We start from the raw sequence: 14,536 nt of genomic DNA on the forward strand, positions 1-14,536 counted from the left end.
TACCAATCTCTTGGAAACAACAGTAAGATGTCGCCTGTTTGTGAAATAATTACCACGTGTTCTTCTTTAAAAAAAAGATGCTAGGTGTGCAAGAAGTGTCCTTTCAGACAAAAGGGGAAAAAATACTTAAAATGTGCATGCAGAGAGAGCACAGTTTGAAATTGTTTAATTTCAAAGTGTAATGCCTTTTAGAGTAGATCATTTGAGATACCATTATGCCTGGCACACAGGCAATTAAAACTGGTATCTGTAAAATTGCGTAGGATATTTCATTAAAAAAGGTAATTAACAGGGTTATATACCTGTGGATTCTTAAACTGAAGGTCCTTTATTTTAAAGAATAAACCAAGCAGTCTGCAGTGATAAATTATGAACTTAAGCTAATGAAGTTCAGCTCATGCTCCTTGAGTATCAAATAGTGCTGCAGAACTGAAGTGTGTGCATTGGACCAGATTTAACTTTTATTATATATGTGTAATTCACTAGTGACATTTTGATTGAGAAACAAAAAGAGAATGGCCTTTGATTTCAGAATGTATGAATCTGACATGAAGAAGACCTCAATTTAAGCAAAAGGCATATTGCAGCTCTTTGGCTTTTTCAATTACGTACAGGCTCAGTACTTGTTTGTTTAATTCTTTCTCCTTTTGCTGCATTACAGCCCTGATTTAATTACATTAAGTTTTCAGAGCATTTTGTTAATGGCACGTGTGCAAGACACAAACCTTAAGTGTATTTTATTTGTTGCTGTTCTTGTTCTACATTTCCTAAACTGTTCATTTTAAGCTACTTTTTTATATAACAGAACTCACAAGTTTGGTCACCATCACAACTGTTGCAAGAAACTGGGGTTCATGCATTCTGCAGGTGTTAATATACCTGATGAGGACACGTTAGTGTCGAAACGCATTGTTTGTTTTACAACTATGTCCTTTTTTTAATCAATAAAGAGATTTTGATGAAGAATATAAATGAGCGGGAGTCAAATATTTAAACCGCTGAAGCAAAATGATGAATTTCGTTTGGTAAGCCATTTAAATATAGTTTGGCTGAAATAAATTTGAACGCTTGCATTGCCATAGAGACTTTACTTTCATTGTGTGTGTGTGTGTGTTTGTGTGCGTGTGTGTGTGTGTGTGTGTGTGTGTGTGTGTGTGTGTGTTTGTGTGTATATATATATATATATATATATATATATATATATATATATCATCTTGCATTCTTAAATATTGACACTTGCTTTTAAAGGGAGATGCTGCATTTTTTTTTTGCATTTCTAACCATTTTAATCGCAGTCTGGAGCTCTGTATTATAATTTATCATTTCTCTGTGCTTCAGTGGTACAAACAGATTGATACACGATGGTGCGATTGACAGAGCATTGTGTTTTGAGGAATCATATCGTCATAAAGAACTGTCGGTGCGCACCAGTGGCAAGCCTGTCGCATACCAGTAAAGGTTTGCATACCACAGGTTGAAAACCACTGGTCTAGCCAGTCAAGTCGAGTGGCTCCACTACAACAGGTTGCACGGAAAACTGAGACTTTCGATTTTATCAAAAAGGGATTTAAAGAGGAATCGAATCCTGAAAATGAATTCGGGATATATCTCGAGAACCGGATACCCGAGTACCCTATGTCATCCCTACTTCATACTGGTGTAACTTGTCTTTGTAGAATGTGTGCTAAATTAACAGTCTATTTTTTCTGTTCAACAGAGCCAAGCTCCCATTATGTTATTTCCCTGAAGTCCTTCAACAATGCAGGAGAAGGGGTTCCTCTCTATGAGAGTGCAGTTACCAGATCTATGACAGGTATGTTAAAAACAAATACAGGAAAAAAATATGTCACTGTCACTTGACCTAAGTGGCCACTTTGTAGTTAACAGCCAGTAAACCACAGAATGATTTTTGTTTTTTGTGAATGATAACACAGGCACATTGAATATGCAGATATTTGCCTTATGCGACCACAGAAGTTCCATTACATTCAGGTTTCACAGTACAGTATGTTTGTTTTTATAATGCAAATATACTGCGCACTGAAAGAGGTTGTGGAAGTCCTGAAATCAAGGGCCCCAGGACAGAAATTAGGCCACTGGAAAAGCAGCATTCCCATCAGTTTGCACTGTTTTCCACATTTAATTTGCTTAGGTGCTGAACTAAAAGGACCATATACAGTAGCTAGGAGCCAGGTGCCTCAGTTTTGTATTGAAGTTCAGCAACTGACCCTGCAGGCATAAGTGATTTCACCTCCTTTTACACAGCAGTACAATAAGAAAAGCCTGGTCTTGAAATAGATGCACTATCCTAACTACACAGTATATTCTACACTGTATAGAGTGTGAGTCAAAGCCACCTATCGTGATTCTGAATGGGTTTTGAACAATTGCAGTATGAGACACAGAGTTAACAGGCCCCATAAAGTCTTTTATGTTACCCAGGCTGAATAGTTATCTCAAGCTGGTTACTGATGTAGGTCTGAAGGCCAGTATTTCAAAGAAGCAGGAATGCTGAGATATGAACCAAACCTAGCATGTAGAAACCTGCTGAACATCATATAAATTAACAAACGTAATACAATAACTAATTATATCTGTGGCATCTGTCTGTGAGCTGGAAAGTAAGACTGGCATAGAATAGACTTTATTTTATTAGCAAATCTATGTTGCTTTGTGGATAAATGCATATTTAAAAATCTAGTGTTTTATTATTGCTCCTGTCTGTGTTGAAATAAACAGCTGGAACAGGAAGAAGCCTTTGTACCTATCCCAACAGCCTTAAATAATATTTGTGTGTCCCATAGCACTTATGAATTCCACTGTTTTAACCCTTAGAAGTGTTCAATACTCATTTTATGGTTTTCATTGTGTGTCAGCTAATGACTGTTGTCCTTATTTTATACACATTTACATTAGTTTCCATTTAAATATCACTGAGTCATATAAAAACAGAATTCACACAGTCACAATACAAGCTTGGGAAGAGCCAATAACAGACCCCCTGGGCACAGAGTAAATAAAGCCAAATGATGTACCATGCTCAAGGCAAACTGTTAGGCAAGCTTCACTAGTATGAAGTATATTTAAAAGGAAAATACCCTTTATTAATGATCTATTATCAGGCCTCTGTGTTTGGAAACCAAAAGCAGTGAAAGCACTCAGAGCACTTTTGAGAACACATTCCTGATCATGTGAATAATTGGAATGCATAGAACATAGCATAGTGTATTTCTGCAGTTTGTCTGCCTTTTATTATTGGTATTTTTTAAAGCATTTAAAAATCAGTTTCAGGAAAGTAATGTAAACATTAGAATACCTTCATATTTTACAGTTCAACCTTAACAAATTAGCTTTAAATTCTAGCTTCTGAAAGTCAAATACATGGATATATCTTTGTTATATGTGAAAGATTGTTTCATGCTCCTTTCAGTCCTAATCAGTGTACTGTCAAAACCAATTAAGGACTGCCGAATGCATATACCTATTTACTTTTTTAAACTCTGCTGCAAATTGAAGCAATAAATGAGACTATCCTCAAGGTATTTGGCAGCTCTGGTTACAGGCTGAAAAGCCCATGTTCATAACGTTGCTAAACTAATTTAACCTGTTTTATTTGGTTACTGTTCTGTACATCACTCTGTGTATGGATTTGTTAAGATTTCTTTTCACTTGATTTAGCTCCACTGGCGTCGTTCTCTTTTTATGTACTTAACTAGATTAATGGGATTTTTTTCTGCCCTTCTCCACCATTTCCCACCCCATTTCTTGACCGCCCATTCTCACCCTGTGGAATATGGCTGCTTTTCATTTTTGATTTATTATTGTTCCAATTTAATTTGTGCATGATTCTCTGGCTCTCTGTGCATGTGCGACCCAGACCCTGTTGACCCAACAGATGATTTGTATCATTTGTTTGATAAATTCCCTACCCCAGTCCCAGATACCTCCACCCCCATGATCCCACCTGTAGGTGTGCAGGCTGTGGCACTCACCCCTGACTCTGTACGGGTCAGCTGGGCTGACAATTCAATGTCCAAGAACCAGAAGATGACCGAGGTGCGCTTCTACACTGTCAAATGGAAGACCAGCTACTCCACCAGCGGCAAATACAAGGTAGCACTTTTCCTTCTTCTTCTTCTTCTTCTTCTTCTTCTTCTTCTTCCACACATGCTGTGTGCATACTGTAGATTATACATGTATAACATAGATTATATAGCAGACATAGGCTTGGTTTACATGCATTTGAGTTAGAAACGCCAAATTCTCTCTCCATTGACAGCGTGCACACACTGCGCATATTCCTTACGCTAAGTGCACTGCCAAAAAATGGTACGGCTAAAAAGGGTAAATCATCTCTCGCCCTGGTATGGCAACAAGTTTGAAATTTTTACAAGACTTCAGCAGTGAAGATCCTGTTTGTGACACAACTTTCTACTATAACTGAAGGCCATACCACGCAATTAACAACTGAGATCTGCTGGAAGTAACCCTGCCAAACATTGTGACCATTTTGAAAAAAAACAAGCATACAGTATGAAAGGTTTAGAGACCTCTTCATTCAATGTTTATTTTTATGTCACACCATTTATTCAGTGTTTTCAAATTATTGCCATTTGCAGGTGACTCATAAATGCTTTATAGTTTAGTTGTTTTATAAGCAAGGTTATAAAAAAATACTGAAGCTACTACAAAGTTAAATAAATACATACATAACGAAAGCATATACAGATTTTTTTTTTATCCTTTACACACTTTTGTTATTTTCATGTTTGGTGATCGGATAGCTATTGCGTTAAGTTTAGACTTTTTGTCCCTTAGCAATAAGATGCAATTCATTGTACACTAGGCTTAAGTAGCCTATCGTGGGTTCCTATGAAAGACAAAAAAAGGAGTGCTTATACACCAAAATGCATAAAATTAGCACAGCTGAGAATTCATGCCAGTGCTCTCCTATATTTTTGCTGCAGGCTATTGACCTCAGCACCAGGTTTGAGTGACTGACCATGTATAGAGTTGAAGTAAAATAAAATCAAAAAATTCATAGAGCAAGATTTGTTTCACAAAAACAAAAACATGAAAAAGAAAAAAAAAGTGGTTTCGCAAAAAGACAAATATGGGGCTGAACATCATCTACTATGGACTACCGGTATACTGGATCTCCAGTAACAAAAAATAGAACAACATTCTACTAGTAGAATGTAAAAAAATGTTAATAATACATAGATAGTACAGAGTGCTGTGTTATGGTATGTTGGTATTTTTTTGTACTCATGTAGCACTATGTCTGGGTTTTTGTTTTGTTTCCCTCACTTCTTTTTGTTATATTTTTTGGTGGCTAAATGAGGCAGGCTCACTTGCGATTCTTCAACACAACTTAAAAACATCTTGTAAACCCAGTCAAAGAAAACTACACAATATCAGTAGTCACACATGGTCAAATTGGAACACTGGCATAAATATTTAAATATACACTCCCATATTTTAATATGAATTAGTTTGTTTGAATTTTGAAGGAGAACTTCTCTCTCTAGTAGAAAACTACATGTAAACCCAAATTGCCCAAAAGATACTACCAAAATAACGTGAGAAAGAGGTGAAACTTATTTTTGCATGTAAACCAAGCCAAAAATTTTGGTACTGGCCCCAAACAAGCCATGGGGAACATGATGATGTAATAAACTAAATGTGCTGTTGAAGCCCATATGTGCATATGACATGGTAATTAACTATGAGGAGCAATAAAGCTGTGTGTTTGAGATCTCAGCCTATTCATTCAATATTGTATCACCCAGTGATTTACCCAGTGATGTTAACACATACATTGTTAATTTACCATGCGATGCAGGCTTCAGCAGCACCCCCTATGTTTTTTTGTTAATTGCATAATTTTAAATTGTGCCAGTACCTAAATCCAACACCCTGCAGACTGGATGTAATTATGATCCCATAATTCTAGAAGTCCTTGAAACAGTTAAAAACCATCAGTTCCTTAAATGTTGGACTTTTTGTCTAGTCTGCAGACACCACAGCCCTCAGTCACACCGTCACAGGACTCAAACCCAACACCATGTACGAGTTTTCTGTCATGGTAACGAAAGGTCGAAAGTCAAGCACATGGAGTATGACTGCACATGCGACAACCTATGAAGCTGGTATGTGTTTTATCTTTTGCTTACACTTCAGTTTGGTATTTAATTCTAATTACAGTAAGTGTTGCTACGTGCAGCATACCCAAAGAGAATGCTACACACTGTACACTATTACTGAACTATAATTATTACTTCTTAAAGATGTATGACCTCCGTTGCCTTTGACCTCCAAGGTTTTCTACCAAGCCAGGTACAGTAGCAAGATGACATTACTTGTAACCAGTTTGAAAGCTCTGTAAAACAACTGTTGTATTTTTTTTTTTTTTTAAGTGAAGTTCAAATGGTTAAATATAAGTTATTCTGCACCATGCAGGTTGAAATATGCAACTGGAGTGTCACATCTCCCCTGTTTACAATTAAGATGTTTATGAAGTCTCCTTTATTTGGCACTGTTGGATATTTCGATTTTCCTTTTCCGCAAATCTTTCTTTGAGCCATCTGTTTGGTATGAGCTGAGACTGGTCCATCTTAGTTATGTAAATGATACGGCAATGGAAACAGCTCGTTTCAAGGTAGATTATTCTTGGTGGAAATATTCTTAATATTGTGTTTTACATGAGTGTCTGCTGAGGTGTATTCCATAAGAACAATTAAAAAGTAACGGTTAACAAAAAAAGTAGACCAGTGAACAAATAGAAGCTGATGCACACACAAAAAAGGACTTCATATTTCAGGTTAATATGAACCTGTCTTTCAAATTAATTACACCAGCAAATTCAGCCCTTACAGAGTATGGCATTCATTTATGAAGGTGAAAAAAAAGATCTTTAATGCAATTTCCCTGATCCATTTACTTAATGCCTTTATGTTTTTTAGCTCCCAGTTCTGCCCCAAAGGATCTCACTGTAATCAACAGGGAGGGGAAACCTCGGGCCGTCATCATCAGCTGGCAGCCACCATTGGAGGCCAATGGAAAAATCACAGGTAAGATGCTGTGTGTCATGCATTGTTAGTAGTGGTTGGTTGAATTACCCTTCAAGTTATAGCTACCCTTGGACATCTTATTTGGGTCACTCCAAAGTAGAGTTACTGTGTGTCACCTTTACTGTCCTTGTTTCACCCAGAACTTAAGCCTTATTTGTTTTTTTTATGTCACCTTTTTGAAGGTTTAACGAGGTGTTGTAAAGCATACAAAGATAAACACATACTTAACGATTTAAACAAAATATGTATTAAAGCAGAAAATGGTGTTGTCACGTTCAAAACTGATCATTTTATCTTGAGTTATTATACAACAAATGTTCCTAAATATTTAAATGCTTACCTGACAGTAAATGCTAAATTGCAGAATATTTCATTTTTTATGTCCACCTTTTAAATGCATTCTTTTTTCACCATCAGTGAATTATCAAACAAGATAAAGACATAAGTACATAAGTACATGTTAAAATAACAACAGACACGTGTAATGTCCCCTTCTTGTACTGGACAGAGCGATCTTAAGCAGAAATATTTTTGATCTTTGATGCAGCTGGTATCTTTTTCGTTGAAGACATCTTAAAGAAATCGTGCAGCTCTATGCAGTGTGTTCAATCATTTACCGGAATCTAACTAAACCGCCTACCAGGTTCCTAAATGCAGTGTAACAGGTTGTGCGTCAATAAGGCAAACGTTTGCTGTATTTCATTTTGATATAAAATACGTATATTTACACTTTTCTTTCAGAAATGGGAATTTTCACTGGGAAATGCATATTACATGGAAATCGTGAAACCTGTGATAACAGTAAAAAAATAAAAAAATAAAATACAGCCTTAGGTATAATAAACATAGTGGACATGTATTGTAATAAACATTGACCAGATCATTGAGGTAAAAAGCATAATTTGCTTTTGGTATGGAAAGAGATTGCTGAAGCATAATAAATAAAATAATTCTATATTCATACTTTCCAGCAAGGACAATTTGTTTTATTGTTTGTTTCTAGTAGCACAGGTGATAATTCCATGGTAACTGTGCAGTTATGCACTTCACCATGCTGCTCAGAAAAAAGAAAATTCCCTTTGAAAATAAATGAATTTTCAAGATGCTGTGTTGAGCTGTAGTAAAGGTTTTCTTTAGTGCAGAATGTGTTGTAAGAAGGTGTTTTAATATTGAAAGTATAGGTGTGAAAAGTATTAAACTATATGCCTTTCAGAAATCTTGGTGCACATCAAGGGTCATACATACATAGTACAAGTGAGAGAGAGAAAATGGTTCTGTTGTGTGCATGTAAAAAAAAAAGTTGTGTAAGTCATCCCCTACGAGGTCAGAATGTGTGAAGGTGGTAGATTACAGATGGTTCTCACATCAGCAGCCTACATTGTGGATATTTGTATAATGTTAAACAATGTTAAAACCATGTTCAACAATGGTTGTTCAACAAATATTCGCTATCAGATTATTGAGGTTCTCAACATGGCCGTATGTTACAGGCAGTGTTTGACTGTTATGTTATTAATGAAACTGGTTCACAATGGTGCCATGGTTCATTAAATGTCTGGGATGGCCATAGAAAGAGCTCTGATCACATTACTAAAGCGTTGATTCAACTGTGGAATAAGTTCATTAAAAAAGGCCCTATAAAACAAATGTAAACATAATTCAACACTTTCTTAGACAGTAAGGTGTGTTGATGGAATTCTGAAACTTATTAAGGTTTCATCCTCATGACGTTTCTTTGTGTGATCTTTTCCCAGGATACATCCTTTTCTACACATTGGACAAAAACCTGCCCATTGATGACTGGGTTATGGAGTCTATCAGTGGTGACCGGCTCACGCACCAGGTCATGGACCTCACCCTGGACACGGTTTACTATTTCCGCATCCAAGCCAAGAATGCAAAGGGGGTTGGCCCGCTCTCTGACCCTATCCTCTTCAGGACTCCGAAAGGTTGACACAGTATTTGTTCATTTAGCATCATTTTGACGAGAAGACCCGATTGCATAACAAATTTAAACGAAAGTAACTAGTCAAAACTGATTTATGATGAGGGATATGTTAATGAAAATATCGAAACATTTACGATTGTTGAAAAAGATATTGCTGGAATACATATAACAAAGCAGAAAGCTAGGGAAAGTAATGTGTTGTGTTTTAAACCCTACAGCGTGTTCAGTAACACCAAGTACAGTGCTACCCTGTTATAACCTGTTATAATGCAGAATCAGTTAGAACACGGTAAGGTCATAGCTCCCATTCCTCCATAATGCAATTTTACTCGCAAATGTTGGATGAATGTTCCAGATATACAGTACGACGCATGGCAGACAGCAAAAAACGAAAATCTTTCTCTATTAAAATGAAACTCGATGCGGTGCAGTAAGAAAATGCAAACTTAAGCAGCAGTTTCTATTATACTGTATATATTGTAACGTCCGAGGATTTATACTGTTGCAGGACTAGTCTACGGACCCTGTTGTTCGTGTGTGTGCATGTGTGTGTGTGTGTGTGTGAGTTTGTGTGTTTGTTAGCAGGGAAGTGGTAAGCTTGCCTCAGCCAGGATTGGCGGGTGACATGGGAGGCAGGGACATGAAAGCATATAGTGGGGGACCCACATCAGCACGGGTAGAGCCGAGTGAGACAAGCTGCTGTGACAGTGCAAGACTATTGTTTTTGATGTGGCCCAGGCTCGCAGGGGCCGTGAATAATCGTCCCAATAAACCGTGGATTCGAGTAAATTATGTGTGTCTGCTTCCATCATTTTCCACCGTATGCTACAATATTAATTTGGCTTGTGAACATTGTGAATCATTTTGGGAACAAAAATGCCAGTATTCGTTATAAAGTGAAACACAAATAACGCGGTCTCCTAAATATGGACCCCAACAACTGCATTATAATGGAGTAGCACAGTACATATAGAATTCTAGTTTCAGTACAAAACATAGCATTAGGAGGAGCATTTGTGTGTGGGGGCAAGAAATGACAAAAAACAAAGTGTGACAATTTAAGCCCTAATAAAAAACTTCAGGATCCAAATTGCTGGAGGTAAAGGAGACATTGATGTCTGAAGGATTTTTTAAATTTTTTACTAGATCTGGCGGCAGTTGCTATAGTAGCAAGCTAATAAGTTCATATTTATGAAAAGTAGGGAGCTGTGAAATGATTAAAGATGAAGTTTATTTGGTTCGAACAACTAGTGGCTAAGGCAGATGTTGTGTTGGATTAACTGAGATTCTAAGATGGAAGCCAAATTAGAATAGATTGCCTGGGGAAAGAAAACTCATATAGGTTTTTTTTCCCCATTTGTGATTTATGGAAGTATAATTGTTTGTAGCTATTACTTGTCAGCTTGCTCAAACTCAAGCTTTGATTTGCATATTTATGAACCACCCCAGCCAAAGGTTTGACCTGAAACTGAGCTTTAAACTTATATATACTGTTTAAAATAAAAACACAAGAGATGTAGTAACAGAATTTTCTTCTCGCTGTAAATATTATATGCATACTCAGCTAAGAAATGCCATCTTCAATATTAATCCTACTTATTTTGGCAAGCCTTTCTTTTCTTTTGATTTGAACAGTCAATGAATGAAATGCTGAGTAGACTTTGGCTTGTGCAAAAAAGTTGATGAGTTTCATGTTGTCTTACAGCTCATTCAGCCCAGCATTGTGGATTATAGTGGATTTCTAACACCAGAATTTGGTTCAACTGTTACAAGTTTTACATTCTAAGATATATTGAATAAATAGCAGAATATGGGTTTGGGTGTTCTCTATTTCCAGTTCTTAGATGCCATACACAGTTTTTAGAACTATAAAACACTAAATTTTCGGCTGATTATGCCTTCTAGTTCTAACCAACAAAGACACTGATAAAAGCAGTGTGGAGTAGTGGTTAGGGCTTTGGACTCTTGACCGGAGGGTCGTGGGTTCAATCCCCGGTGGAGGACCCTGCTGCTGTACCCTTGAGTAAGGTACTTTACCTAGATTGCTCCAGTAAAAACCCAACTGTATAAATGGGTAATTGTATGTAAAAATAATGTGATATCTTGAAACAATTGTAAGTCCCCCTGGATAAGGGCATCTGCTAAGAAATAAATAATAATAATAATTTAGCCAAAACTTTTTTTTTTTTTTGCTTGAATTAGTTTTACCTCAGAATTTATGATTGAGTATTTATAGTTATGCATGATGTACACTATGCAAGCAGCAGCAAAAGCAATTGTGAGGGTCAGCCAAGTGTGCTACATATGTAGTGTTCCATATTTCCGGTTTATTCCAAATTTTACTGAAAAATTACAGGATTTTTTTAACTGAACCTCGGTTTTTACTGATTTATACCCAATTTTAGTCTACTATTCAGTATTTTCTCAGTACTATTTTTAGGAAATGCACAATATTTTGATTAAACTGCTGTTTTAGTCTGACTACGACATTGTAATAAGCAGCTCTACACTATCCTAGGATACAGCATGTACATTAAGACAGAGGATCAAATAACCTTCAAACGTCACACGTGATTGGTTCTCTGTTTCTTCACAAACATATTATCACCTGATTCTATTGGCCAATGGCCAATCAAAGTCTGATTATTGTGGCAAGTGCTGGGCGTAGTAACACGCTTGATCAAAAACTGAATTGAAATACTTACAAGAAAATATAATATTTTGAGTGGATGAGGAATAGGGAGAAAATGTTGACCACAGTGGAGTTTTTCAGTAATCTCGCAGCTACGTGCTTGCCCCAAAATGGCCGACTTCTGGTTACCACCTACCGTCGAGTCAGCCCATCTATGGAAAAGCGTACTACCCACCTTACACAGCGCCCTTTCTGGTCGTGAGGGAAATTTACAGCACAGATTCCTTCTCTCCCTGTCACAGGGCCATATAAGGCAGAGGATGCATAGCATTGCAAATACTGCTGCATTGAGGTACATGTTCGCGCTGACAATAAAATAACATACTGAAAATAAACGACACATTAAACATTAACACAAGAAAGTGAGCTGAGAGACAAACAATCCATTTCTGCTGCTTTTACACGTGGAGTGCAGCATGACTGTGTTAATGATTTTGTCAGAGCTCTGTGCTTTGCAGGACAGCCACTGTTTATTGCAGAGGGTTTTGTACTGGTGACTTCATGCAACAGTACAGTGTGTCCATGTCACAAAGACGGCCGGAGTGGGTGGCGTCAGACCAGAAGCAGGGAGTAAACAGACAGAGACTTGGGGTTTTGGTGGAGCTGAGCGAATGGTTTCGCTCAGCATTTAATAAAACAGCACAGAAAATAAAAGGTTTGAACAGACAAAAACAGGACACGGCACTGGTAGCCAAAAGAAACATATAAACAAAACGGACTAAACACTTAACAAACGGTGCACGGAGACAAACAAACACGGTGAGTACAAACAACTATTATATTTACGATCTTTTCGCTTATTTTAACTCTCCTTCTCCACACCCGTTCTCCACTCCCGAACACCTAACCACGAGTGACTAAACGTGCATCTATTTATACTGTTGTGCTGGGATTCAATTACTAATTAATTACTCACTTGAATCCCAGCACGTGAATTCATTACGTGAAACCCCGTGTTCACATATTATATTTTAAATGCACGTGCGTGATGTGCAATCCCGTGCCTAAATACAAATATACACTTTTTAAATACACGTGAAACACAGACCCGTTTATATCCCGTGTACCAATGACTATACACCAACATTTACACACGCAACATACAACACATAACACACAATTGCACACAGGGGTGGGGCACATTGCCACATATACCCCCCCTTGTGCGCAGCACACATGGCCTCAACGGCCACCTCCCCCCTTAAAAACCCAGCAGTCCAGGACAAAGTCTCGGGCTGGGAAGGGAGGCTTCAGTGGGCCCATGGCTGGCCATGCTGTCAGCACCCCTGCCGGTAGTGGCACGGCTGACAGCCTGTTGGTCCACTCCTGCAGCGAAACTGCTGCTGGGGAAAGTGGTCTCCTGACCTCTCCCCCTGTCTTTGTAGCCGGTAGCTCCCTTTGGTGGGGCTCCGACCACAGTACTGCCGGCAGCGAAGAAGCTGCAGTGGGAGCAGGTCTCCGGACCTCCCCCACGATCTCCGGCAGCGAAACTGCTGCAGTGGGAGCAGGTCTCCGGACCTCCCCCACGATCTCCGGCAGCGAAACTGCTGCTGGGGTTGGTGGTCTCCAGACCTCCTCCCCCTTCTTCGTGGCCGGCAGCTCCCCTTTCTGGGGCTCCGGCCACCGTACTCCCTGCGGAGGTACGGGCAGCAGAGGCAGCTCCTGCTCCTCTGCTCCGGGCGGTGGCGGAGGCAGAGGCAGCTCCAGCTCCTCTGCTCCTGGCGGTGGTGGAGGCAGAGGTAGCTCCAGCTCCTCTGCTCCTGGCGGTGGTGGAGGCAGAGGCAGCTCCAGCTCCTCTGCTCCTGGCGGTGGTGGAGGCAGAGGCAGCTCCAGCTCCTCTGCTCCTGGCGGTGGTGGAGGCAGAGGCAGCTCCAGCTCCTCTGCTCCTGGCGGTGGTGGAACCAGCAGGTATTCACCCTCTGCTGGTGGAGGTGGGAGGGGCCAGCAGTCCTCCCACTGCGGTGGAGGTGGAACCAGCAGGTATTCACCCTCTGCTGGTGGAGGTGGGAGGGGCAAGCAGTCCTCCCACTGCGGTGGAGGTGGAACCAGCAGGCATTCACCCTCTGCTGGTGGAGGTGGGACCAGCAGGTATTCACCCTCTGCTGGCAGCTTGGGTCCTAGGGCTGTGGAAGCCCCGACTTCCCTCTCTTCGGGCTGTGGACGCACCGACTCCTCCCTTTTGGGCTGTGGACGCCCCGACTCCTCCCTGTTGGGCTGTGGACGCACCGACTCCTCCCTGTTGGGCTGTGGACGCACCGACTCCTCCCTGTTGGGCTGTGGACGCACCGACTCCTCCCTTTTGGGCTGTGGACGTTCGGGCTCCCCCCACTCAGGCGTAGGACGTTCGGGCTCCTCCCACTCAGGCGTAGGACGTTCGGGCTCCTCCCACTCAGGCGTAGGACGTTCGGGCTCCTCCCGCTTGGGCTGTGGACGCTCAGGCTCCTCCCGCTTGGGCTGTGGAGGCAAAACCAGCAGGCATTCTTCCTCTGCTGGTGGAGACGGGGACAGCAGGCATTCTTCCTCTGCTGGTGGACCTGCTACCTGGGCTGCTGTTCCACTTATAACTGCTTCCAGGTAGCTGAGGACCAACCCCACACCTTCCTCCCAGGTGCTTACGGTCTGTACCCTCGCATAAGCCTCCCATCGTTCCCTATCCATAAACTCCAGGAACTGGACGACTACTGGGATAGACTGGGCCTCCAGCCCAGCATTTTCCAGCATCCAGTCCCGCACTTTGATCGCGTCTTCTGCCATTTTTCCTTTTTTTTTTTTTTTTTTTTTTAAATCCAAGAATGCTGTTCCTGCTCTGGCCTGAGTCCTGGA

At 40.1% G+C, this 14,536-nt stretch overlaps 1 protein-coding gene across 3 annotated transcripts in view; it reads left to right on the forward strand.

Moving 5' to 3' along the window:
• Positions 1-14,536, forward strand: part of LOC117972824 (netrin receptor DCC-like) — a 276,112-nt gene that overhangs the window by 228,924 nt on the left and 32,652 nt on the right. For 2 of the 3 annotated variants that reach the window (XM_059024341.1, XM_059024342.1), the window contains exons 16-20: positions 1,718-1,813; positions 3,878-4,113; positions 6,014-6,152; positions 6,966-7,073; positions 8,828-9,022. In XM_059024341.1, the coding sequence (XP_058880324.1) occupies positions 1,718-1,813; positions 3,878-4,113; positions 6,014-6,152; positions 6,966-7,073; positions 8,828-9,022 (774 nt within the window). The remainder of the gene's footprint in view (positions 1-1,717; positions 1,814-3,877; positions 4,114-6,013; positions 6,153-6,965; positions 7,074-8,827; positions 9,023-14,536) is intronic. The other variant, XM_059024347.1, reaches the window with a different exon arrangement.

The sequence above is a fragment of the Acipenser ruthenus genome, chromosome 1 (assembly GCF_902713425.1).
Source record: "Acipenser ruthenus chromosome 1, fAciRut3.2 maternal haplotype, whole genome shotgun sequence".
Lineage (NCBI taxonomy): Eukaryota > Metazoa > Chordata > Actinopteri > Acipenseriformes > Acipenseridae > Acipenser > Acipenser ruthenus.